Source organism: Balaenoptera borealis (assembly GCF_965194805.1).
Source record: "Balaenoptera borealis genome assembly, chromosome: 16".
Classification (NCBI taxonomy): Eukaryota; Metazoa; Chordata; class Mammalia; order Artiodactyla; family Balaenopteridae; genus Balaenoptera; species Balaenoptera borealis.
The window spans coordinates 26,218,554-26,245,187 of NC_138872.1; the positions used below are offsets into that span (position 1 = coordinate 26,218,554).

The following is a 26,634-nucleotide window of genomic DNA, read 5'->3' on the forward strand; positions in this document are numbered from 1 at the left end:
CAACCAAGTGACAGTGATGGAATGTGAGCCCCATTCTCCTGACTCCAAAATTCTTCCTCTTTAATGACCTCCTGATGCCTGATGTAATGATACATCCTGATGGTGATGTATAAAGCTGTCCTGCGGCAGGGGAACCTCTCTATAGAACGCTGTCTGATTGTTCTCAATATGGAGACATTGGCTGTTTCCCTCACTGTCTGGCAGATAGGGTTTCCAGGAGCAGTGGGGTGGGGCTTGGGGAGCAGTTGCTTTGAGCAGACAATACACGGCCAAGATCTAGGTTTCATTGGATGTATAGTTACTGGGCTTTATTTCTAGAAACCAAGGGCTTGTCTGTAAAGAACTGATTTGGGAGCTTCCTTGCTCACTTTGTGGGCTGCTGCTGCATCCGTGCCTCCCCAGCTTGGACCTGAAGGCATGAGGTGCCTAGTATTTCTGCAAAATCTCTATGGCAGCAGGAGCCTCACCTCCCCTCGGCCACGTCTCCAGCCTCACCTACACAGGAGGACACGGGAGAGTGTGGAAGACATTACTGTGCTCAACGATATACCTGTTTTTCCTTTCCTCCTGATCACACTTCCCTACCCCTTGAGGTCAGGCAAGATCACGTGACCTGCTTTGGCCGATGAACTGTCAGCGGAAGTGATGTGCTTCTCTTCCTGGTGGAAGCCTGGAAGTGCTGATGCTTGACTCCCTATGCTTTCTTTGTTCTGGGGACTGTGCAGCTTTGGGGCCAAATTCAGCCCAGGGCTTCTTCTTGCAGCTTACCAACAGAGGAAGTGTGGTGTGGAGAGGACATGGGCCCTGCAGCTAAATCATCAGGTTTAAACCCCAGCTCTGTCACTTTGCAGCTGTGTGACCTTGGGCAAGTCACTGCATTACTTGGTGCCTCGGTTTCCCCACCTGCAAAATAGGGACCATCCTGGTGGTCTCATGGTGCTCTCATGAGATTAAATGAGATCAAGTCCCAAAGCCTCAGTGCTGGGCTCAGCAGGTAGCAAGCAGTCAATAAACGTCTCTCAGGAAGATGAGGCAGGAGGATATCTTATTTTTGCCTCTTTCATCTCTCCCCTGGGACCTGAGACGTGCCCATCCACCCTTCTGGACCTGGGCAAATCACATGCTGGGAACACAGAGGGGAGGGGGTGGCGAGAGGGCAACTGAAAGCTGAGAAAGGAGAGGAGACCCTTGTCATCGTGGTGCATGGCAGTTAGGCTAGAGGGCGGTCTCTCTGGCAGTGTGCAGTCAGTCTGATGACTTTGAACTTGCTGCTTCTGAGTCCTGGCCCTCCCCGTGTGCTGCGGAGTTGGGGGGTGGGGGGACTGAGGCATGAGGGATAGGCCAAGTGAAGGCTGAAGAAGGCAGTGAGACCTGAACTCAGGTCTCCTCCTGCCCACCCGCGGCATCCCCAGAGGCGTCTGGCAGTTTTCAGTCATGAACTGAACCACCCTTCAGGCGGCCGTAGCTACATCTGCCAGGTGCCCCCCGCGAAGACTTGAAGGAAAGAAACACCCAGACCCCGAGGGAGGGTCCTTTGTGGAGACTCACCCCAACTGCAGGGAAAGTGGAATCTTTTATTGAAAGCGTAAAGTTCTCGGCTTGGGGTCTGGGGGCGGCCTGGAGTCCGAGAGGCCTCAGTCCTCCAGGCGACCGCCATCCCCCAGCGGGGGTGGGGAGCAGGGCTGACCGTGGATGAGATTGTTTGTCAACAGGGGCAATGGCTGGGCCCTTTCTCAGGGTGGGGGCAGGTGAGAAGAGGGTTGGAGGACTGGGGAGGGGACTGTCGAAGGGCTGAAGGGACTTGGAGCTGGGGAGCGTGTCAGGATGAGCCTTTCCAGCGCTGGTTCTGGCTTCTTTCGGGGCTGTGCCAGCATCTCTGCCTCTGTCGCTCAGGTGCTCAGCACCAGAAGGTCCTTGGAGGGCAGAACAGAGAACCCAGTTAGTGGGTGGGGTGGCTTCTGGCTGCAGCCTCCACAGACAGTCACCTGCCTGTGGATCGAGCTAGTCGCATTTCTCGGCAGCAGTAACTCTGAACGGAGGAGACAGCTGGGGTCAAAGGGGCCTGAGAATCACCCTGGCCATGTCATCAGCTTGCTGTGTACAGGGGATCCTGGGCAAGACCTTTCCCTCCCTGCTCCTCATTTCCTTCTTTTCCAAAATAAGAGAAGCAGGTCTGAGCCCCTTCCACACTCTTCCAAAATCCAGTTTTTGTAATTAAAAAACAATAATAAATAATAAAAGTAATAGACCTAATCCATAGAACAAAGGAATACCCATGCGTCCATACTGATATAAATCATTGAGTAAATAAATAAATGGGGGAGAAGGGACGGCTTTTCTTTACAGCAGAACTCCATTAATAAGTGTAAAAGGAATTACAGAAATAGAAAATCACAATCGGGCAAACAGCACGGTAATAACTTAGGCAAGAACCATTAATGAATGTCCAAATCAGTGGTAAAAGTATAGTGAGAAACAGGATATTTGTGTAGTGTCAAAGAAGTTTAAGTCCCATGAGATATTTATTAGTTGCAAAGGGAAAACATAGTAACTTAGTGGAGAAACCTAGCAGGAACCACCTTAACCACAAGATCAAAGTGAACATCTCCAGGAATAAGATGCTGACATCATGTGCCCCGACACAGTGCACAGCAGCATTTGGTGGAGTTCTTGCCCAAAATACATAACCTCAATCTAATCGTGAGAAAATATCGGTCAAATCCAAATCGAGAGACATCCCTCAAAACGGGCCCGACTCATCAGAAATGTGAAGGTCATAAAACACAAGGAAAATTGAGGAACTGTCACAGATTGGAGGACACTAAGGAGGCTCACGTGACTGGAGGCAAAGTGGGACCCTGGACCCTGAACCAGACAAAGGACATTAGTGGGAAACCTGGTGGGTGAGGCCTGTAGATTAGTTAATAGCTTTGTATCAATGTTAATTTCCTGATTTTGATCATGGTACTCCGGTTATAGCAGATGCTAACATTAGAGGAAGCTGGGTGAAGAGTGTTCTGGAACTCTCTGTACTATTTTTGCAATTTTTCTGTAAGTCTAAAATTATTTCAAAATAAAAAGTTAAAATAAATGGCTAGACCCGTATAATAGTTATAATAATTAGAAGAATAGCTACCATTTACAGAGGGCCTTCAAGATCCTCTGAGTCTTTCTTTTGTTTTTCTGAGTGTTTCTTTGAACCAGTGGTTCTTCACCTTTCAGACTCAACACCCATTTTACATTTTATTATAGGTCTCCATATTATTTCCTTTATTATTCTGAAACAAAATTCATAGATTATACAGTCTACTTACACATTTTTTTTTAAAAACTAGTATAAATTCACTCACCGGAATATAAAGAAGAAATAAGAGGTAAGTAATTTATAATAAAATAATATGTATTTTGATGTGAAATATTGAAACATGATTATTCAGGAGAGAAAGACTCATCCCCACTAACTTCAAAAATCCCCTCAGGTTGGGAGGTGGGTTGCAGTACAGCCCTGGTTGAGAACCACTGGTTTGAGCTGCCTCTATTATTTCAGGGCAAATCCTACCTCTCACTAGCTGAGTGACCTTGGGCAAATGGCCTACCCTCTCTGATACTCAGGACCTTCACCTATGATGTTAGGGCAAACATCAACCGGAGCCCTGGTAAGGCCCAAATGCCTACAAAACAGGGCAGGAGGCACTGCACATGCTCAGTAAATGGTAGAAATGATGATGGTGCTGCTGCTGCTGATGATAAATTTGTGCCAATCCTGTTCATATTTCCTAACCTATTTTTCAAAGTGAATGATAACCGTTAACACTAAAATGCTGTATCTCATTTAACCTGTCACCATAAATTCCATGAGGTGGGTAGTGTTGTTCCCCATTTTCAGATGAGGAAACTGAGGCTCAGAGAGATGCTGAGGTCATGCAGGAGCTCAAGAGAAGGGACCAGGACCGGCACCCCTGAGGACTGTCCCACAGCCTGCATCTGACCGCTGCTCACACTGCCTATCCAAGGTCTCTGCCACTTGCCTTGACTGCTCCCCTAAGGGGGTGGGGGGCTGCCCCTGGGCCGAGGCCCAAGCCTGGCATGAGCGTGAGGAGCTGGGCTCTCTGCACACGGCTGGTGGCTGTGCAAATAGGTGCCACCTTTGGGAAAGGAAATTGTCAATCTGGGGCAAAGGCCCATTCACTCTGCTTCCGGGAGCATGTTCTAAGGAAGTAAATCCTGAGGCCAGAAACAGTTCTGTCCACCAGGATTTACACTGGAGCCTTCTTTATTACAATGATGACACTGATAACGATGGACACTTCTAGAATGCTTACTATGTGCCAGGGGCTGTATAAGGCACCTATATGCAGAATCTCCTTTTATCCTAAATGCAGTCCTATAGGTAGGTACTATGATTAGCCCCTTTCTATAGAGGAGAAAACTGAGGCCCAGGGTTACTCAGCTGGAAACTGACAGAGTCAGGATTTGAACCCAGGCTATTGGGCACCAGCACCCTTATTCTTTAACTCCAATGCTCTACTGACTGACCCCCTGATCAAGTAATGTTTAAAAATAAAACTCCAGAAAGATTGGAATGAAAAACAGCAAAATGTTCTAAGGGGTAATTTCTGGGTTGCAAATACATCAAGGAGGATAAACACGTTTTTGATTAATCTTTTCGGTATTTTCCAAATTTCAGATGCTGAGCACTTGTGTTTTTTGTAGTGGTAGTAGACCCCCTTCATGGCACCAGCCATGATTATAATTAGCGACTATTTCAGGAATATTTACCCAAAGGCCCATCTCCCCACTGGTTGGGGAAGCTTTGCAAGGGCCAGGATTGTGCATGTTTTTGTTCACTGCTGTATCCCCAGCCCCTTGGGAGTTGTCTGGCACACAGCAGGTGCTCAATAAAAGTTTTTCTGATGAACCATGTCACACTTCCACTTTGGGCAAGCCCCTTACTGCTCTGAGCCTCAGTATTCCCATCTGTGAGATGGGGCAATGACATCTGTCTTGAGGACTAAATGAGAGCATGGATGTGAGAAGCTTCATTTAAGGCTCTTTGGCAGCTTTGTTTCTTGTTTGCTCAGCCCCATCCTTTGAAGGAAGAGACGCCTGTTACCCCGCCCTTCCCTTCCCTTCTCTTTCTCCTCCCAATTCCTAGGTGTGGAGGGGAAAGCAGAACAGAGCTCTATCTCCCCTTACCTCCAGGATGTCGATGTCTGCATTGCTGAAGTCAATGTTGAGGATTTTGGGGAGAGGGATGCCAGAGCCCAGCACGGCTGCAGAGAAAAAAGAATGATTGGGCATAGTCAGCATGGCGGCAGCCTTTCAGAAGCCACCAGTGTCTTCAGGAAGACTAACCATGTCTTTCATGCCTCTAGGCCTTTGTCCTTGCAGGTCCTCGTGCCAGGAGCACACTGCCTCACCCTTGCCTGCCTGCTGAGTTCTGAGCCTTCCCCGAGACTCTGTTTGGATGTCACCTCTGTGACCCTTCCTCCACCCCAGACCAAGCAACTCTGGGGCCTGCCACTCTTCCCGAACAACTCCATTCCAGAAATCACAAAATATTAATCCCCTGTCTCCACATCTGTCACCTCCCCAGATTGTGAGTTTCTTCAGGCAGGGACTGTCCCCAGCATCACCCAGCCCTGGGCCGGGAACAGAGGAGGAGACAGATATTTGCTGAATGAAGGTGTGGAAGGATGCACATGGGACCCCAACAAGTGACCGCCATGGGATGTACTGTTTGGTTTAGATCATCAGAGCCTAAGCTGACCCACTGATTAACATTCCAAGAAGGAAGGAAGAAAGGAAATGAGGAAGGGAGCAGGAAAGGGCAGGTGGGGGAAATAGGATGGAGTGAGGTTGAACAGACTTCCTGACTCCAGCAGGATTTTTCAGAGAGCTAAGAACACTGTGAATCTACCCCAGAGGAACCTATTCAGTATTTCCCAAACTTGCTTGACCACGGAACCCTTTTCGCAGAGTATCTTGTGGGACTAGTTTTCTATGTAACCCTCTTTGGGAATCATGGATCTAATCCACTCTCTCACTTTTGAGAATGGTTAAATCGCACTAGAGCGAGATTGAGGGACTTGCTGCCAGGTTCACAGTGCCTCTGCCAGGACGAGTGTCTCCATCTCTTGGCTTCCAGGTCAGCCCAGCCTGGCCAGCTCCTGACAGCATCCTCTCCTGCCAGGGAACGAGCATGGGCCTGGTGACCAGCACTTCCCTGTGATTCAGATTCAACCTCCTCTGGTGACAGTTCCCAGAATAAGGGTCTGTTTGACATCCAGAGCTCTCCAAACGAACCCGGCTGGTACAGCTGATGCTGCCCCTCTTCATCCTCTCTTCCAGGAAGCGGAAGTGGGGAGAGAGAGGTTGGGGCCCAGAAGCATGAGGGTTGGGAACTGAGGTTACTGATGGGGAGGCTGTCCCAGCCTCCAGTGGCCCCAGAGTTCAACAAGGAGCCGCAGAGAGGAGGCACCACGCTCAGTCTGTTCTATTTATAAATTTGGGTAAGAAAACTCTCTAACTGACAATGTGACTGCCTAGGGGGCAGATTCTGGGTTAGGAGGTTAGGGATCCTGGCAAAAGCAACTTTAGCTTTGTACTGATTGAACTTTTTACAATAATAATGTGTGCACGTGGTCCTTATGAAAGGAAAAATAAATACACAATTAAAAATAAGTCAGGAACACAACCATGTGAATATACTTAACTTAAAAATGGCTAAGAAGGTAAATTTTATGTTATGTGTATTTTACAACTAAAAAGAAACACTTAAAAAAATAAATCTGGAAACATCTTGAACTGTATGCTAAAAAACAGAGGAAGAAGAGTTTAGAAGGAAATATACCCAGATGTTGGGATTAATTGTCTCTGGGAGGTGAGATTTTCTTTCCTAGACTCTTCTGGACTCTCTAAAATGTACACACATATAATTTTCATATACAATCAGAAGTTTACATAGATAATCAGAAAAATCAGCCAAATACGGGCGGCAGGAAGAATATAGCAAAAGCGGCAAATAAAGAAGTTGATGGACTCTTGGGGCAACATTTGCATTCAGAGGCTGAAATAAATAAGCTTAGAGTGAAGTTCTCAGAAATACTATTGAGGTGGAACAGCTGTGCATCAAATATGCCCAACAAACCAGTAGCCACCCAGTTCCCAAGTCACAGGCCCCCAGGGAGGCCCGGGCACCTGCTCTCACCATTCATCGCGGGCATGAACGCCAGGTCAAAAATCTTTCCAGCCAGCACCTCCAAGAGGCCAACCTGCAGAGGAAGAACAAAAAGGCAGTGGTTGGCTCAGATCCGAAGGGATACTTGAGGCCTCCCTGTGGCCGGAAGGAAAGCCGCAGAGCTGCCCCGGGAGAACCTGGGAGGCGGCAGTCAGAGCCCCTGTGATTCCAGAACCCCCAAGGTGGTAGCCCCGAAGCGCACCTGGTCAGCCTGCTCCCTGTACAGTTGGGAAGCGGAGGCCCAGAATGGGGCAAGTGCTGGTCCAAGGCTTATGGTGAGGCAGGGGCCGAGGGAAGCCCAGCCAGCCTCACAGGGATGCTATTCCTAGATCTCACTCTGGGGCCTGAGCTTGGTACTTACATCAAAATTGCCCACATTTGAGGTTCTGAGATTGAGCCTGGTCCTGCAGATAAAGAAAACATCTCATTAGAAGTAGCGATTGCCTGAGAATCATAAGGGGCTCACATTTCAATAAACTGCCAGAAGCCCCTCCACCAACATCCTCACAGAGACCTCTTTCAGTCTGGGGGAGGTAATAAGAACAAGGCTGGTCTCCACGTGGGGAGCACCAACTATGTACCAGACACGATGCCATATGCATAAGGCTCACATCACAGCTGTGTGTCCTTGGCAAAGTACCTAACTTCCCAGTGCCTCAGTTTCCTCCTCTGCAGAGTGGGTGGCTGCAACGACTAAATGAGATAATTCAAGTAAAGCCCTTAGAATCACGCCTGGGACCCAGTGAGCGCCGTGCACGTGAGCATCGCTACTACCTCGTGTGATCCTTCAGGAACCCCGTGGAGGAGGAACCGGAGACTCCCAGGGAACTGGCCAGGGCCACAGAGCTGGGGAGAGGGCGCCCCAGTCTCGCACCCTGAGCTGCACTCATGGCTGCTGTGCTGTCCTGAGCAGGGAGGCCCAAGGCCTGGGTTTGAGGTCTTTCTCTGCACCGTGAGGGCCTCAGTCTCGCTGCACCTGCAAACCGACAGTCCCACCCAAGAGGCCAGACCAGACCCGTCCACAGGGCAGAGAGACATTGGAGCCACTGGCGTCCAGAGCGAGAGAAACAAATGAGGCTTCTCAGGGGAGAAGACTCTGCTTTGAAATGTTGGATTCCTTCCCGACTTCCACTCCCATCCCTCCTTCTCCCTCGACCACTCCATCCACGACGCCCAAGCTCTTTCCTGCCCCTGGAAGTTTGCCTGCGCCGCTCTCGCTGCCGGAAACCCCAGCTCTTCACCTGGCTGCCCCCTTCTCCCCATCCAGGCCTCAGTCTCAGATCTCCTTAGAGACTCCTGAATGGCTCTGATTAGCATCACCTTATGAGTAGCTCTCACTGTTGGGCTTGATAAATATTTGTTGTAAGATGAAAACCTTACAATGAACTAGGCACATGCTGAAAATGTTATATACTCTCTCATTTATCTTGAAGTGGGACTAATAATAGCCCTTGCTGCCATAGGCTGATGTCAAGAATTAAATGAATGGGAATTCCCTGGCAGCCCAGTGGTTAGGAGTCTGCGCTTCCACTGCTGGGGGCCTGCGTTCAATCCCTGGTTGGGGAACTAAGATCCCACAAGCCGCATGGTACGGCCAAAAAAAAAGAATTAAATGAATACATTGAAGGCTTAGCTCAATGCCTGGAACTTAGAAAGAGCATCTAATAAATAATAGTTCTTATTATGAGTCCTATGAGGTAGAGACAAAGATGCCTATTTTCAGATGAGAAAACTGAGTTTCAGAGAGGCAAGGTCACTTGCCTTACATCACACAGCCAGTCGGTGGTCATGTGAGGATTTGAACCCACACCACTGGCTCCACAGCCTGTGCTTGTAACCATTTGACACAGCTCCAGGTCAGACAGACCCGGGTTGGTTCACAGCCCCTCTCTGTTCTCATGCTGCAGCCTTGAGTAAGTAAATCCACCTCTCTGAGCCCTAGTTTTCTCCTCTTTAAAATGGGAGAATAACAGCCCTGACTCTGCAGGGCTAAACCAGATAAGACATCGAAGTAGCCAGTGCAGAGCTTAGCACATCGTCACCACCAGCAGCATCATTATTGATCATGCTGTTGTCAGCAGTAGGTCCTTCTGTGAAGCTCACGGCTCCACCCACCCTACCTGGCTCATGCCAGTGATCTTGGCAATCACGGACCATTTTCCCCTGTGTGGCCCCTTGGATTTACCCTGGCAGCCGTGCCCGGAGACCTCTAAGCCCTCCCTGGTCCCTCAGTCAATTGGCACCAGACACAAGAGCACCAAAGAGGCCTTTCTGAGGAGCAGGAGCCCGCAGCAGCAAACCCCCTTACTTGTCCAGCTTGGTGTCAACCATGAGCTTATCATTCTCCACGGAAAACATGGCCAAGAGATCTGTGTCCTGGAGGAAAGGGAAGGTGAGTGGAACATCACTGCTGTTATATGCTGGTCATTGCTTGCTGGGGGCTCACTGGGAGACCCCCCGTAATGCAAACCATATGATGGATTTTCTCCACCTCCGGAGGGAAGAAGTTGGGAATCATAAATTGCCTGCATTAACTGTTGTTCACAAGTAAGTCACAGCAAGGGCTGGGGAACATTCCTCAGAAAGACAACTGTCACAGGAAGCTGACGATTGGCATGGGAGGTGTTTACCAACTTTCTCTGAGCTGTCTCAGAGGAGGTGGGGGTGGCCTGCAGCCTAGGAGGCCTGCTTCAGATCAGCCATTGCAGATGGGATTGGGCATCATCACTGTCAATCATAACTGCCCCGCCCCCCCAAGGAGAGGGCATAAAAGGTCCAAACTCATCCGCCTTTCCAAGCAGAAGTCTTGTAAGAAGATCCCTCTTTGCTTCCCTGCCCTCCAGATCACCTGGCCCCCAAACTGGACTCGTAGTCACTGTGGTGGGGACCATGGGTATTTGTAGGTGTCTGCAGACTCCCTGAGACCACGTGACCACTCAGCCCCACTCACCACATCGATGAGGCAGACGGTGGTCTCGACATCATTGGGCTGGGAGACCATGACCATGGAGGTGGCGAACACCTTCACCAGCGCCTGGTCCTTCTGCAGCATCACTGAAGGTGGGTTTGGCACCTGGATCCTGATGGTGAGGGAGCAGGACTCGGGGTACTGCTGGAACACCTGTAGGCGGACACTGGGTGAGGTGAGCAGGGCCCTCGGTGATGGGCGGGCTCAGGGGGTCGTCAGTCAACCTCTAAACACACAGCACAGGGTCCCACACTGGATACCTTCAGACCCAACAATATTGCTCGAGTCCTACAAACCACATGCAAAGCCTCCAACCACTGTGCGGTTTGGACAGGGGCTGCCTTCTCAGAGCCTCTCACACAGAGTTATCATGAGAATTCAATGTGATCATGCCAGCAAAGCTTTGAACTCAATGCCTGACCCTCAGAAATGTTCAAAACCTGGTCCTTAGGGAGATGGGGCAGGGGCGATGGGCACTGAGGCCAGTGCTGGGCATTCATGATTTCATTGATCCTTCACAACTCCATAGGGTAATTTTTTCTCCATGTTACAGATGAGAAAACTGAGACTCAGAGGGAAACATCAAGCGAATTATCCAAGGCCAACAGGAGAGTTGAGATTCCAGGCCAAGTCTGTGTGACTCAGAAACCCAGGACCTCTCTCCCCTCTCACTGACTCTCTCGCCCCACCTGGAATGAGAAAGTCCACAATTCGGGGTGCCTCACCGTGAAATTCCCAGAGCAAGGCACAGCCTGCCCCACCCGCCTGGAATTGCTGGGTTCTCCGGAGACCCACAGCGGGAGGGATCTGAGCCCGTTGGCTGCAAACTGATTTCTCCAAAGCTAATTGGCTAAAGGGACAATTCATCAAATGACCAGCTTCCCATATTTGCTAAATAACTGATTTACCAAAAAATTTATTTTAAGGAACACTTTTCTTGAATATTTTAAATGAGCATAAGTATATGGGAAAAACCACAAAGTTACTTTAAAAAGAAACTAATTTAAACATAAACTTTTATATTTGCAGTGCAGCAGTGTGGGTCCTAAGAAGACATTCATTTTCTTGAACACATTCAAGGTGAAACTCTTCTGGACAAGCTCTTGGTCTAATGGCAAATCTAGCAAATTCAGCCAATTGACCACTCAGTGGACTCACCTTTTGGCAAATCGGCTTTCAACAAATCAGTGATTTGGTGCATTGGCTTTTCACAAAAGGATTTTCAGGATACTTCCTCAGAGGGGCCTGGTGTCTCAACCACCTCCGCCCCAACATGCAGAATCTCCAAGAACTAGCAGCACCGCCTTCACAGGAACCCTGAAAGGTTACCTTGAACTCTCTCCCCGCAGCAGTACGGGACCCAGGATGCCCTCATAGCTCTGGTCAAGCATCTCCAGGTGACTCCAGGAGACATTCCTCTGTGTCTAGCCTGAGCCCCCCTGCTGCAGACCCAGCTCCACATGAAGCCCTGCGTCCCTGCTTTGGCCACATTGTGTGACCGCTCTGAGCCTATTTCCCCATCTGTAAACTAGCCCCGTGGAGGGGGGATGATTAAAACCAAATGAAACAGTGGATTCTTAAAAACTTTCATGAACCGTAAAGTGCAGTGCACATAAGAAGTGGTCCAATAAATAAAAGATCCAGCTGACTGAGGGGTCCACTTGCCTCCTGGAGAGGCCACCATTTACGGCGTTAGTAATGGTGCCCTGCCATTCGGCTTTCAACCACATGAGGGTGATAGTGACCATCTGTGGAATTTGATCTCCTTTCCTGTCTCCTTTGAATTCCACCCAGAACCAGATGGGACAGGTAGAAAGGAGATGAAAAATGTCTAAAATGGCTGTAAAGTACCGCAGTCCTTTGCATCTGTATAACACTACATAAGAAGTTCTTTGGGGCTTCCCTGGTGGCGCAGTGGTTAAGAACCCGCCTGCCAATGCAGGGGACACGGGTTCGAGCCCTGGTCTGGGAAGATCCCACATGCCGCGGAGCAGCTGGGCCCGTGAGCCACAACTACTGAGCCTGCGCGTCTGGAGCCTGTGCTCCGCAACAAGAGAGGCCGCGACAGTGAGAGGCCCGCGCACCGCGATGAGGAGTAGCCCCCGCTTGCCGCAACTGGAGAAAGCCCTCGCACAGGAACTAAGACCCAACACAGCCATAAATAAATAAATAAATAAAATTCAAAAGAGATGAGCAAAACATTCTCTCTATAAATTAAAAAAAAAAAAAAAGAAGACGTTCTCTGGTGCCAGGTGCAGGGTAGCAGGCCTGGGACCAGAGCTGGGACGAGAACTGGCATCAGAAAGGCCTTTGTTCCAACTGTGTATGGTGGCTGATCCAACAAGAGCACATTTGCTCTTTTTTTAAAAAAAACAATCACAGATAACATTTATCAAACGCCTACTCTGGGCCTAGGTTCAAATCCCAGGTCTGCAGCCGCCCTGTGAGGTGGGCTTTGTTGCTCCTGTTTTCCAGATGAGAAAACTGAGGCTCAGAGAGAAGTCACTTGCCTAAAGGAGTCCGGTATGGTTGGGATGTGCTGAGTTGGAATTCAAATTCATGTCTATCTGCTCCAAAGATCTGGCCCTTTCCCTCTAGGCCTCCATGCACCTACATGTGCCCCATGTCGGCATCTGTACGTGCATTATCTCCTTCGTCTCCTTTACCCTCCTGGATGAAACTGTGCAAAAGGTATTAGCATCCTTTTTTGACAGATAAGGAAACTTAGGCTCAGAGATGTTAAGACCCTTGCCCAAAGACACACAGCGAGGAAGTGACCAGGCTGGAATTAGACCTGGGCAGGCCAGTCCACTGCTAGAGCTCAAGTTCTTTCCATCTCAGCCCTCTGTGCCGCGCCCCCTCACAGGGGTCCAGCCTCCAAGCTTTTGTCACTGCACTCCCGGGGGGCGGGGGTGTGGAGCACCTCACCCTAGTACTGAGTGTCTTCCCTTCGCACCCAGCTCCTGGGACAGCTAGAGGGAGCGTGAGGCTGAGACAAGGGTAGGCACCAGCCTTACGTACCTCGGGAATCAGGGCTCCCAGTGTAGACGTGGTGAGTGGAGGAAGCTCTTCAAACTGCAGGGAAAGAAGAAGGGTTATGTGAGTCCCTGAAGCTAAAGGGACAGACAGGAGTTGCTAACACACTGTGTTAAACTCCTGCACCCTCTCAGACAACCAGTGGGGGCATCTCCTCCCCCTTAAAGACCTCTTGGGAGGCTCTGCCTGTCCAACAGCGGCCACCATGCAGACCATGGTAGCCGTTTTGTGGTTAAGTGGATGGGGGCAGCCACTGAAGCTTACCACAGAGAGGACTTTTCAGGGCAGGAGGCAAGACCTGACTCTTCTCCTCTAAAAATGTGATTCTTTATTAAAACAAGGTGAGCATCAGTGTGTCCATGTGCAAAACCCAGGGTCCACTAAGTGCATGATTCTGCCATATCCCTGAACTACCTGCACTATAATTTACTTAATATCTTCTTTAGATGACTTTACTTTTAAAAATATCAAATACTAAAGAATGGAAAGCCAGTACCACTTGACAGAAGGAGATGGCAGGTGTAAAACTAAATGCAATAAAAACAAAACAATGACATTGCATTCTGCATGGATACCATTGTCTTCGGGGGCCTTTGGGTGTGAGTTCTGTTCTCTCTCAATTAAAAGAGGACACCTTAAAGTTTAAGAGAGGGTTACATTATACTGGCATCAAATGGAGACTTTCCTCTTGATAGAATCGAGGTTGACATAATGTATATGATTTTTTTTTTTTTTTTGAGAACATCTTGTTCTTATGAGATACACACTGAAGTTTATGGAGCGACATGTCATGATGTCACCAAACACTCAAGTTGTTCAACAGCAGATGGATGGATGGATGGATGAGTAGATAGGTGGGTGGGCAGATGGATGGATGGATGGAAATGAAGCAAATGTGGCAAAATATTAACTGGTGAATTTGGTGAAGGATATTATGGCATTAATTGTACTATTTTGCAGCTTTTATGAAGGCTTGAATTTTTTTGAAAGAAAAGATTTGGAGAGAAAATGACTCTGGAACATACCTAAAGGTGGTATTTTATTCTTACGTATCTTTTAGTTACATAGTATCAATGTTTACCGAGTAAAAGGATTCTAAATATTTATATTGAGATACAGATATATGGATTTAAATCACGCTTTTTTTAAAAGGATGGGAATAAAATAGAATTGGATAGGGAGCAACTTTTTGATGTTGTTTAGTGTCATGTCTGTGAATCACCTAAAACCCTCCCAGGCACCACGCTTTAGTAAACACTGACATAATCAATACACATTCTGAACTGGAGATAAGTCAAGGGGTAGACTGTCTACAGTTTTTGCTTTAAAGCCATTTCCCCAAGGCCCTGGGGACTAGAGAGGATCAACAGCGGGCTGTTTGCTGCCCAGCCCACCTCACCCCGGGGGCTGCGACTCACCATGCCGTCGGTGATGTCAATATCCAGTGCCCCTTGTTTCTGCAGGAGAGTCAGCACTGAGCCCAGAAAGTTGGCAGAAATGGCCAGTTGGGAGTTGGTGTTGTCGCCCATGGGGGGCAATTCTGGCATCTTCTGCCTGGGAGACATGGCTGGCCGCCCCAGTGGATAGTCAATGAGCTCTCCTCCAACCTCCCCAACCAGAGTCTGGGGAAGCAGAGAGGAAAGGGGTCACGGAAGGGAGAGGTGCAGGGAGAAGAGTGGAGGAAGGGGGCTGAAGGCTGGGGGGAGGCCCTGCATCTGCGTCCAGGAAGCCTTCCTCGGTTAAACCCACTGGATCTTGAGTGACTCTTTCATTTATGGCCCTCACAAATTCAATTTGTGATGGAATGGCATCTCTTGCAGTTCCCGCGTTATGACCACTTATAATTAAGCCGTGGTACAGCGCCATATATTTGAAATAGAAGTATGCCATAGATTCTGCCCCACCCCACCCTCCCAGCCCTGCTCTAACAAGGTAGCAAGTTAATGCACCCGCACAATATACACCGGAGTATCTACTCTAAAGACCAGACCGCTTTCCACAGCCTGCAAGGCGTTGTGCGGTTTGCCCCATCTGGAGCCACTCTGCCCCTCACCCACCCTTCCGCAGGGCAGCCACAAGGGTCTCGTCCATCCCTGCCTCCACCTCAGCGCCTCCACCATGGTGCTTCCCGCCTGCCGTTCCCTCCCCCACACTCTTCTTTTGTTACATCCCGCTCATCTGGCTGGTCTCAGCTCAAGTGTCACGTCCTCCAGGAAGCCCTCTGTGACCTCCCTGGGTGAATCATACCCCCTGCTTTAGGCTCTGATAGCCTGGGACCCTCCTTCACAGAGCTCACGGTCTCTAATTGTTTGAGGGATTCTCGGATGGCCTATCCGGCTCCATCAGGTCAGAGATCTTGTCGTGCTCATCACTGCACCTCTAGCCCCAGCCCAGAGCCTGGCACACAGCAGGTAACTGATAAACGTCTCTTGAATAACTATGTGTTTATGGATACACTCGGTGTGCACAGGTGTGCTGTGTCTGTGAGAGCACGGTGTGCGCTCTAGCTCTGCGTCTGATGGACGAAGCGGGGAGGCATTCAGGTTTGTGCAGCCCAGGGGAAGTACGTCTGTGCGTGCGCCTGTGCAGTTATGGGCCAGATTCAGTAGTGTGCTTGAGCCAGCTCACGAGAGCCAATTCCAGGCACCTCTTCCCAACACCATGTTTAGGCCAGGGAGGGAGTACTTATACCATGGAAATCAGCAAACACTACAAATCAGGGACTTTAAAAAAAAATCATGCAGAGTGGTTAATGCTTACCAGCACACAATTAGCCAGATTCACTCCTCCAGCAAACCCAAGCCCATAGCAGCAGCTCTCATAGCTAGAAGCCAGATTGCCTGGTTCAGAGCCCAGGTTCACATTTATTAGCTGTGTGACCTTTGGCAAGTGGCTTAACCTCTCTGTGCCTCAGTTTTCTCAAGAAGAGTGCCTACCTCATATGGTTAATCTACATAAAGCACTAGGAATGTGCCTGGCACACAGTAAGCACTCGGTAAGTGTTGGCTATGATTGTGTTTCCCAGCACGGCTCCTAGAAGGTCTTCATCTAAGCAGAAAAGGGTTCTGTTCAAATGCTGCTTCCCAGGCATTCAGCAGCAGCCCTGGGGTCTCTCACTCTCACCTCTGCCTATGGGGAGAGGGCCACCTCCCCTGCCCGAGCCCAGGCACTCACATTGAGGTCCAGCTCCAGGAATTCCCCAGTCACAAGTGGGAGGCTGGAGAAGGTGTACTGGACGCTTCCCAATATTCCCAGAGGAATCAGAGCTGCAGGCAAAGGTGGGGGTCACAGGAAGGTCCCCCTCACCCACCCAGACACCCTCCTGTGCCCTGAGTGGAGAGGGGCAGCAAGGTTCCAGCTCCAGACACCATGGAAAAAGCAAGCATTCTGGGTAAAAATCCCAGCTCTGCCTCTTCCTTGCTGTGTGATCTCCGTCAAGACACTGCACCTCTCTGAATCTCCATTTCCTCCTCCGTAAAATAGGCTTAATAGAATTCCTTGGACTATATTGGTGAGCCAAAGAGATTCTGCATATTGATAAGCTTTGTAAGCTGTGAAGTGCTGTACACCAGGGAAGAAGGTTTAGGGCTCCACAACGTGGTGCTTAATTGAATCTGTCATTTTCCTGACTGCTTGTGATGGACAGCCCGACCTTCTGGGCTCTTCTGGCCTTGTACGGCTGTAGAGACTGTGCACTGCATAACTGATGCTACCATTATGTTGTGGTCTATCTGGAAGGAGGTCCCTGGAATCATGGAGTGGACGACCTGGACAACCACGTGGGGCAGGCTTGCCTTCATGAATGTTCACTCAGAAATCCTGGATCAAGGACTAGTGCTGGAGCCTGAGTCTGAGGACCTGGACAGTCTATACAGCGTCTGTCACTCTCTAATCTATTGCTATTCACTCCAGTCTCTCTGGGGGTTGAAGCCAACTCCCCCATTTTAGAGATGAGGAAATTGGGAAGAGTCTCTCCAAGTCCACACGATGCCCGGGCAGAGCCAGGGCTCGAACCCAGCCAGTCCAGAGCCATAGCGCCCTTGGGTCCAAGCGGGAACCTCCTCCCTCTGGGACTTGGGGGGATGTCTGGGGACAAGAGGAAAGGCCAGGCAGCCCCTCTCCCCTGGCATCAGCCGCATAGCACTCCACCCCACTGAGCCTTCCTCCCAGACATTGCTGTGTCCCCAGGGCCTTCCGAGGGCTGGCCCAGATCAGGCGCTAGTAGATGTTGGTTGAATGAAGCAAAGCAGGAAGGACTTACAGTCCACGAGACCCAGCTGGTCGTTGACAAGACCCAGCACCACGTCCACGATGGGGCAGAGCTGTAGGGTAGAGAGGGCACGGAGCTCTGGTGACGGCGCAGGGGGTGGAGGAGGGGGTGCACGAACAGTAACAACGACAATAGCTACTGTGTACTGACTGCCTCTCTGTGCACTATGCGGGGGCACTGTCTTCCCTGCAGCCCTATGGGGAAGGCTTTCTCATGATCCCCATTTTACAGATGGGAAAACTGAGACTCAGAGAGGTGATTCAAACCCAGAACTGTGTGAGTCTCGAGCTTCACCTCCTTATCCCTTCACTAATCTGTCCCTCCACATTCCTCAGGGCCCTTCCCAGACCCCCAAGGACACATCCCAGCCCCCTGGCTCCCCCCATCCCTCTGGGTCACCTGCAGGCCTCCAGGGATGGAGGCTGGACGACTGTGGCCCCTCGGTCTGAGGAAAGTCTGTGCCCCCCACACCCCGTCCCAGGATGGGTTCTTACCAAGTCTGGGAGGACGTTGGCCAGGACTTGGTTTACTAAGTTGTCCACAAGGTTGGGAAGAAGCCTGAGGAGAGAGGAGTGGGGCGAGGAGAGGCTCACCAAGCTGTCCACACTCGGGGCCCCTGTCCAGGTGCTGTCTGAGCAGCAGAGCCCTTGAGTGCTGGAAAATTGTTCTGAAGGCTAGAAGGTCAGTGTATACTCACCCTAGACCTGGCTGGACAGGCTGCTCAAGCAAATGGCTTGGCTTTTCATCATTCATTCACTCATCTATTCATTCATTCATTCATTCAAGAAACAAACAAATGTTCCTTGAGCTCTACTATGGGCCTAGCCTAGGCTCGCACATTCCTGTTTTTTAACTGCAAATGGCATTCTCTCCTGCTCATCTGCCCCTCTAACGGGCTGTTTGCTGCAGCTTTGCATAATCTTCCCAAAGGGAAGATGAGTGTATTATTTTATCCAAGCACCTAGCACAGTATCTGGTGCATAGTAGGTGCTCAATAAATGTTTGTGGAGGGGAGGGAAGGAGAAATACTGGCCCACCAGAGAAAATGAGTTCTTGGTGCTGAAAAGATTGGGAAATGTGGTCCATTCTACAGACAAGGAAACTAAGGCCCAGAGAAGTGAGCCAGAGCAAGTTCTAAGTGCATCACCCAGCTCTAAACTAACTCTCCTAACCAGTTAGTGAAGGGGGGAAAGAGATTACTGATACATAGACAAAACACACAGATGGACGGACAGACAGACTTGTAACGCATTTGTTTGTTTCTAATGTATTTGTTTCCCGAGGCCCTGTGGTGATGAGAAAATGAGGGAAACATGGTTATCCTAACACAAAAGTATCACTGACAGCCTGACCCCTTAGATCGGTCCCCCTCTGCCCTGCTGTGCCCCTTCCCCACCCCCAGGTTGTAGCTGATTGTTCTGTGCTATGCAAAGCAAAGAATTTCTTCAGATAAAGTCCTAATTCCATCATTTCCCCCAAGGTTACTATGTGTTATGGTCTCCTTTTTAAGCGAATTCACCTTGAGGGGTCTTGTCTTGGTTCTACTTCTCCTTGGATGATAAGGGCTGTGAGAATGCACGTGCATGTTTATCCGTGTGTGTGTGTGTGTGTGCCCGCCCATGTGTGTTGGGGGATAATTTGAAGTTAATCTATGTATATTCAGGGCACAGACTGCTTTCTCCTGGGAAGTTATCCAACAGACACATTGGCCCATGTGTGAAAAGATGTATGTAAAAGACTATTCATTATAACCTCATTTGTCAGAGCAGATTAGACAAATTGCAGTGTTCAGCACCACGGGATAGGGCAAATCAATGATGGTTCATCAAGACAGTGGAATATTATGCAGCTGTAAAAAGGTAAACAAAAGGAAACCATGTTCCATACAGAAAATTCTCCCAATAGATAAATGGTGAGAGAAAAGTGCAAAACAGTGTTTACAGTATGTGCTCATTTGTATTAAAATGAGGGCGGGGAATGAGAATTTACATTCACGTTTGCTTCATTTGTTCAAAGAAATTGGATGGAGAATCAAGAAACAAATAACCATGGTAAGGTCAATGGGAAGGGGGCAGATGGGAGACAGGGAGGGAGGGGGCTGTGCCTTTTTATCATTTTATATTTTGAACCATGTACTACCAGATATATTTCCTCGTGAAAATGTGAATTAAAAATCTGTGAGGTTTTTGTGTTTCCCTCCCCCTCCTCTTCTCACCAGAACACCTGGGGCTGATTTTCTCTGCCTCCACCCACCCTGGAGCAGAAACAAAGACTCAGAGAAGCCCACATGAATCAGAAATGTGGGGCTCAAGTTACACAATGATTTTCTCTGATCCCACAGTCTAGATAAGATGAGGGCTGGGGGGATTGGGCCAAGAAATTGATAAGACAGGAGGGGAAGGAGTAGGGGGCCTCAAAGAGAGAAGCAGAACAAGCATCTCCCAGGATGAGGGCTGGGGAGTGAAGAGAAAGGGACTCAGCTCTGAGCTGCCCTGATGTGCCCTCATCTAAGACCATCACCTGGGGGCAGCGTACCGGTCAATATACAGACACTTGAAACCACTCTGCACAGAAGGTGCCGACTTGGCCACTTTGTGGGGAGTGTGTAATAGAAAATACTCATCACCTGACCAAGGTCACATTGAACAGAATCAATTGGGAAATTTCCCTGTGAGTTGGAGCACCAATGGATGCAAAACCTCTGTTAGACAAATATTCATAAACTCTTAAAATGTGCCAGATTCTTCACTAAGTTTTTTACATTCATTATGTTAATTCCAAAGGGGAAAAGAATCACCCCCATTTCACAGATAAAGAAAGTGGAGCTCAGAGAGGGGCAACGGAGTTGCCCAAAAGTCACACAGCAAGCGATAATGAAGCTGAAGAGGTTTGAACCCCAGGCTGCTTCCAGAGCCTCTGCTCTTAAATATGGTTTGCCAAAGACAGACCACTCCAGCATCTGCCAAGGCACTCCACAGCCCGCTGGTACTCACCCTCGCAGCAGCTTGACTTTGATACCCCCCAGGAGGGTGTCACATTGCTCCATGACCAGCCGTGGGTAACCCGTGCGGTCCATGGTCAGCTGGACCTTGGCCGTGATGTTCACCTCCACTGCGATGTCCAAGAAGCCGATAAGACTGGAGGAGACCATGGGGCCAGGGAGACAATGAGTCAACTCCCAACCACCACCTCACACCTCGGCTTTTGCTCTGGCTGGCCCCACCATCTACTATGCTGCTGGCTCACGTCTAGGGGTCCCAAACCAGAAGGCTTCCCTGGTCCCTCAAGTCATCTGTGAACAATTCTATCTCCACTTAGCCTATGAGAGCTCAAAGGCTAGGAACAGAGGTCCATAAATGAACTCTATGTATAAATTCTGGTTTCCAAGGTGACCACCCAATCATCCAGCTTTGTAGGCATGACCTCATCCCATGGGGATAAATCGATGCAAAAGTCCACTGTCTGAGGTTCTCTAACGAACACCACCTATGTGGCAGGCACTGTTCAGCGAGGCCTTTGCTTGCTGTCCCTCGCTGTGGCTGCAGCCACCTGGAAAAGGATATGTCTTATCATGCCCATTGCAGGTGAAGACACTACAGCTCAGTGAAATTAGGGGGACTGGCCTGAGGTCACAGATTAAAAGAGAGAGTCAGGATTCGAACCCAGGCAGTCCCCAGACTCCAGCCTTGCAGATCTTAACCACTACACAGACTGCCTTTACTGCTCGCCGCTCAGGAGATGACCTGAGCCCAAAGGTATAAGCCATGCGTGTGCTGGTGACACCTCAGGTCTTTTAGTCCCCACATTATGGACAAAGATGGGAGATGACCTGCCCAAGATCTCCCAGCTAGGTTGTAGCGGGGCAGGGACCCCTCCAGGACCAAGGGCACACACCTTTTCCCGTTGATGGCCACGCGGGTGTACAAGCTCAGGTAGACGCCCACACCCGGCAGGAGCCGCACAGACACCTGAGGGAGAGTCAGCTCCACGATGCGCAGCCTGAACAGGACCGAGAGCGGTGAGAGGGCGGCCAGCCCCACTGCCTGCCACGCTGCTCACCCGGGACCACCCTCCCTATGCCCTCCTCCTCTGCACCCCATTCATTCCTCCAGACTCCAGAAAGACCTGTGGTTTGTGGATAGAACTTGGAAAACACAGAGAAGTTAAAGGCAAAAAAACACCACGACCCATACTCCCACTGCCTGGAGACCCACCGTTTATATTTCCATGTATTTCCTTTGAATTTTTTTTTCATGTAAAGATGCTATTCCTTCTGCCTGTCCCTGCCCCTCTTTGCCTGGTTCCCTCCTACACATTCTTTAGATTTCAGCTCCAGGTCCTCTTCCTCCAGGAAGCCTCCCCTGATCTCTCCACTATACACATCCTCACTTCTCCATGAATTTCTTAGCACTGTTGTAATTGTATGATTGTTTCCAGGCTTCTTTATTGATGCCATATACCCCACCAAGCTGCAAGCTCTGTGAGGACAAGAGATGTGTCTTGTCTTGGCTCACCATGAGGTTGTGTCCCTAGTGCCAATATAGTGCCCCACACATAGTAGGCACTCTAAATATTGGTTGAATTAAATAGTGAATGTGAGGAGGAGGCTGGGTATAGTTGAAATTATAATATGTATGTATGATCCTTGGGTTTTTTACACCTAGACTATATTACTATGACGATTCTACAGATGAGGGAACTGAGACTCAGAGAGAGGAAAAGAATGACCCAGAGTCACACACTAATATAAAAGGTTGAACTGGGACTCAAACTCAGGGCTGTCTAACGACAAGACCCCAAATCATACAACTTGGGACTTGAGATGTCCAGTCCTGAGGCCAAGCCCTAAAGTGTACAGGGCACTGAAGACCATCCCTTTTCCAACTCCAGGCCCCTGGGGGTGATCATTCCTGTTTGGAGGTTCATCAGGGAGCTTGATAGGGAAAGCCTGGCCCCTCCTTACCCTGTGATGCCCTGCACGGTGCTGAGGATGCCACCCTCGCCGAGTGCGCCCAGGACGCCCCCTCCTCCGAGAAGTCCTCCATCACCAAGGAGACCACCTCCACCGAGCAGGCCGCCTTGGCCCGCTAGGATGCCATCGGCTGCCAGTATGCCTCCAGTGCCCAACAAACCACCTGGGCCCAGCGCCCCAGGTGGGATCTCTCCAGGCTGCAGCTCTTGCTGGTGAAGTCTGCCCATGGTCGCCGCCACTTCCGCTGACCTGTACCGCCTGTGGCCCCTCTGGCTGCCATATGCATTCTCAGCGTTGCGGTAGTTGCCCTTCCGGAGGTCCCTGATGCTTCCATCAGACTCAAGGGTCTCACCGTATCGGTATTTGCCCCCCTGATGAGCGGTGTTGTCATTGGCCTCAATGTGACCGTACTTGTAATTATGACCAAGCTGGTTGCCGTTGGTATACTCTGGGGGTGGTTCTTGGACGTGAAACTCATTGTAGGGAACACCACCGACACCTCGGGGGAATTCAGCGCCTCTGTAGTCATCGTAATGGTGTCGGCCACCGCCCAAAAGACCACCCAAGAGACCGCCACTGTCACCCAGCAACCCCCGACCACCGTGGCCTCCACCACCCAGCAGCCCCCCACCACTGCTACTCCCTCCACCCAAAAGCCCCCCACCATTACCACCCAGGAGGCCTCCATCACTGCGGCTACTGCCACCCAGTAAGCTTCCGCCAACTCCACCCAACAGGTCACCACCCCTGCCACCACCCCCGCCACCAAGCAAGCCCCCCAGAAGACCACCTCCCCGGCCACCTCCACCTCCACCAAGCAAAGCCCCCAGGAGAGGCCCACCAGCATCACCACCAGCTTTACCCACGGGCACCTCTCTCAGGGCTGAGCGGAGAGCATCACTTTGCTGCAAGGTGCCCGAGATGGCTGCAGAGAAGCAAAGGTCTGTTAGGGGCGCCTCCCCCTCCGGCCCCCAGGCACTGCCTCCCAGCATTGCTCGGCTCTCTGGGCCCCACTTTCCCCACTGGTAAAATGCTGAGGTCGAATGGAAAGACTCCTCCACACCAACCCAGCCCTGACACCCCCGGGAACTCATTAGCTGCTGGCTTTGACCTCTCACACTTTAACTGGATTTCGACAGTATTCAGCCAAACCTGGATAGATTTTCTTCATGATCTTCCCTTCCAGTGCTCCACGCTTTACAGCTTAAAAAAAACCTACTTCCTTGTGCATTATTCAATCTGATTCCTGGGAAATAGTCAGGACCAGAATTATTGTCCTCATTTGATGGATAAAGAAATTGAGGCTTGTGACTCTTAGGAAATGACCTCATTTTTTTATTCTTATGATAGCCTTGGATAGGAATTAGGGCAGGGAATGTGTCCTCATTTGCCAGATGACAAAAGTGGGGCCCCAAGAATTGAAGGCAGAATCAATATCAGCTCCCACTTTTGAGGGCTTTCTATGAATCAGGAACTGTGCAGAGTTTTCAAAAGTTCATCTCATTTAATTCTTGAATCATTTCTCTGAGAAGGGGACCATAATTACACCTTCTTTGCAGATGAGAAAACTGAGGCTCAGAGAACTCAAGTCATGGGCTTAAGGTCACACAGTCAGTATCTGAACCCCAAGAAGGCTGACTCTAGGACCCAAGCTCTTAATCACTGCTTTCTACTGCCTCAAGCATAAAGTCCCCAACATGGTGTCTGGCACATAGCAGGTGCTCAGGAGATGGGAACCAAAAGAAAAAGAGGAAGCTAAGGCCCAGAGAAAAGCCACCCATCCATCTGATGTAGAATCTGCCAGTGAGGAAGAGAGTCCTTGGGAACTTCAGACTTGGCTGGACTTCCCTACCTGCCCCCTGCCACTCCCCACCCACTGCAGGGCTGGACTCACCGTTGCTCAGCACGTCTTTGGTAATCCTGAGGACAGCGTTTGTCTCTTGGCGGATGCCACACACAGCCACCACGGACAGAGTAGCCACACACCACGCTGTCCACATGCTGGCCCTGCTTCTCTGCTAAGGAGACAGTGGGTCGGTCATATGGCCATGGCTGTGTGTCACCGCACTGGCCAGCAGGTGGAGTTAGCACCACCACCTCCCAACCTGCCAAGAGTCACATCAAGACCCTGAGGCCCAGAGACAGGGTAAACGACCCCAGGTCATAGAATGGGGCAGGTCCAGAGTTCCTGATACCACCTTCTGAGTTTTTCAAATTGCAATGAATCTGGAGGCCCAAAGCAGACCCATTAACCAAACTGTCCCATAACATAGATGTTTTATTATCTCCTGAGATGAAAATTTACAAATGGAGCCTCAGGAAGAGAGAAGAGTAATCGGGATTCCAACCAAAATAGCAAATTAGTAGAAGACAGACTCTGGGGAAATCTCTCCAGAGATTTCTGGAGAAATCTACTCATATATTCATCCAACCACCTACCCATCCATCCTTCCATTCATTCATCCAACCATCCATCCATCCATCCATCCATCCATCCATCCATCTATCCATCCTCCTTCCATCTATCCATCATTTATCCATGTTCCAACCAGCCAGCAAGCCAGTCATATGTCTATCCATCTATCTTTCCTTTCTTCCATTTTTCCTTCCATACATCCATCATCCATATATCCTTCCATCAGTCCATGCAGCTGTCAAACATTCATCTAGCCACACTTGCATGCATCCAGCCAGCCAGCAAATACCTTTTCCCACCTCTTTGGAGGAGACAGTTCTACACCATGTACTTAAGATGAAGGGCTCTGGATCAGAGCTATCTGGGTTCTAATCCTTAGGCAAGAGACTTGACCTTTTTGAACTACAGCTTCCTAGTCACCAGCACATCATATCTGGTACATAGCAGACACTCAGTAAACAGTAGTTATTGTTTGGGGACTATTATTTCAGACCCCTAAGAAGTGGGTGTGGGGCTTCCCTGGTGGCGCGGTGGTTGAGAGTCTGCCTGCTAATGCAGGGGACACGGGTTCGAGCCCTGGTCTGGGAGGATCCCACATGCCGTGGAGCAACTGGGCCTGTGTGCCACAACTACTGATACTGAGCCTGCGCGTCTGGAGCCTGTGCTCCGCAACAAGAGAGGCCGCGACAGTGAGAGGCCCGCGCACCGCGATGAAGAGTGGCCCCCACTTGCCGCAACTAGAGAAAGCCCTCGCACAGAAACGAAGACCCAACACAGCCATAAATAAATAAATAAATAAAATTAAAAAAAAAAAAAAAAAAGAAGTGGGTGTGAAGTATTATGAGATTGGAGGGGTGAAGCATGCATTTGCGGATGAGCAGGTCAACCTCCAGGAGACTTTATTTTGCTGCCTCCACGTCTAGTCCACTTCTCTCACTCCACCAGCCCAGTCTAACCGTTCTCCAGCCTCAGAGAATCAGAACAGGACATGGCCTCCCATCTGGGCCAGACTGTGAAATTTTTGGCTTCAGCGCCACTTATGCACGCTCTTCCCTTTTCCCTGCCCCCACGTCCCTTGAAGTTCACAAAGCCCCCAAGTTCTTTCCTCCCTGCTAATTGCTCCCAGGAGAGTATCAGAGGCACTCATTTATACTAGAGTATTAAGGACTCATATGTTCAAGAGTTTTTTTTCCCCCTGGCTTCCTCACCTCATCCTAACCCCACTGCCCAGAGAGTTCTGTGTTCAAAGAGGGATCACCACCTTCAGTTTAAAAAGATGGGCATCAAAGGAGGGATTTCTGGCATCAGCAAGCAGCTGCAGTGTCTCAGGGAGGTAGCAAAGGTCCCAGGTACCCAGCATCCCTGGGAAAGATGAGCGCAGCTCGGTTCACCATGTAACTAAAGGGACTCGGGCCCTTTTGCTGATCCCTGAGAGGTTCTCCTGACTATGCCCATGTTTCAGACAAGATCACTGAGGTTCAGAAAAGGGTCTCCCAGGCAGGTCTCCAGTCTGGGACATGCCCCACTGCCTCCCCAGGCCTCAGCCTCCCCCTGCCCAGACTCTGAAGAGGGAGGAGGCTCCTCCTTACCCCCAGGAGGTCCCCGCAGCTCAGCCTTGAGAGGTCCCGTTCACCGGGCCTTCTGCTTTGGCTGAACCTGATCACAGGCCAGTCTTATATAGCAGCTGGAGTCTGATCCTGGACCCAGGGAGGGAAACACCATGTAATTACGA

The 26,634-nt window shown here is 50.0% G+C and overlaps 1 protein-coding gene across 3 annotated transcripts; it reads right to left on the reverse strand.

The window, feature by feature from the left end:
- Positions 1–1,554: 1,554 nt before the first annotated feature.
- Positions 1,555–26,575, reverse strand: BPIFB4 (BPI fold containing family B member 4). 3 transcript variants are annotated; one of them, XM_082358852.1, is made up of 17 exons: positions 26,492–26,575; positions 24,381–24,501; positions 23,349–23,411; positions 22,478–22,985; positions 21,409–21,513; positions 20,508–20,651; positions 18,009–18,072; positions 17,506–17,566; positions 16,419–16,510; positions 14,663–14,866; positions 13,230–13,283; positions 10,191–10,361; positions 9,549–9,616; positions 7,602–7,644; positions 7,211–7,274; positions 5,197–5,273; positions 1,555–1,913 (listed from the first exon to the last, which is right to left on the reverse strand). In XM_082358852.1, the coding sequence occupies exons 2-17, from the start codon at positions 24,484–24,486 to the stop codon at positions 1,890–1,892; spliced, it is 1,848 nt and encodes a 615-aa protein (XP_082214978.1). In that variant the 5' UTR covers positions 24,487–24,501; positions 26,492–26,575; the 3' UTR covers positions 1,555–1,889. The 3 variants fall into 3 exon arrangements, with proteins under 3 accessions (XP_082214978.1, XP_082214979.1, XP_082214977.1); XM_082358853.1 differs by having other exon boundaries at positions 22,478–22,857; positions 23,359–23,411; positions 24,381–24,504; positions 26,492–26,574; XM_082358851.1 differs by having other exon boundaries at positions 24,381–24,504; positions 26,492–26,574.
- Between the last annotated feature and the right edge of the window lie 59 nt (positions 26,576–26,634).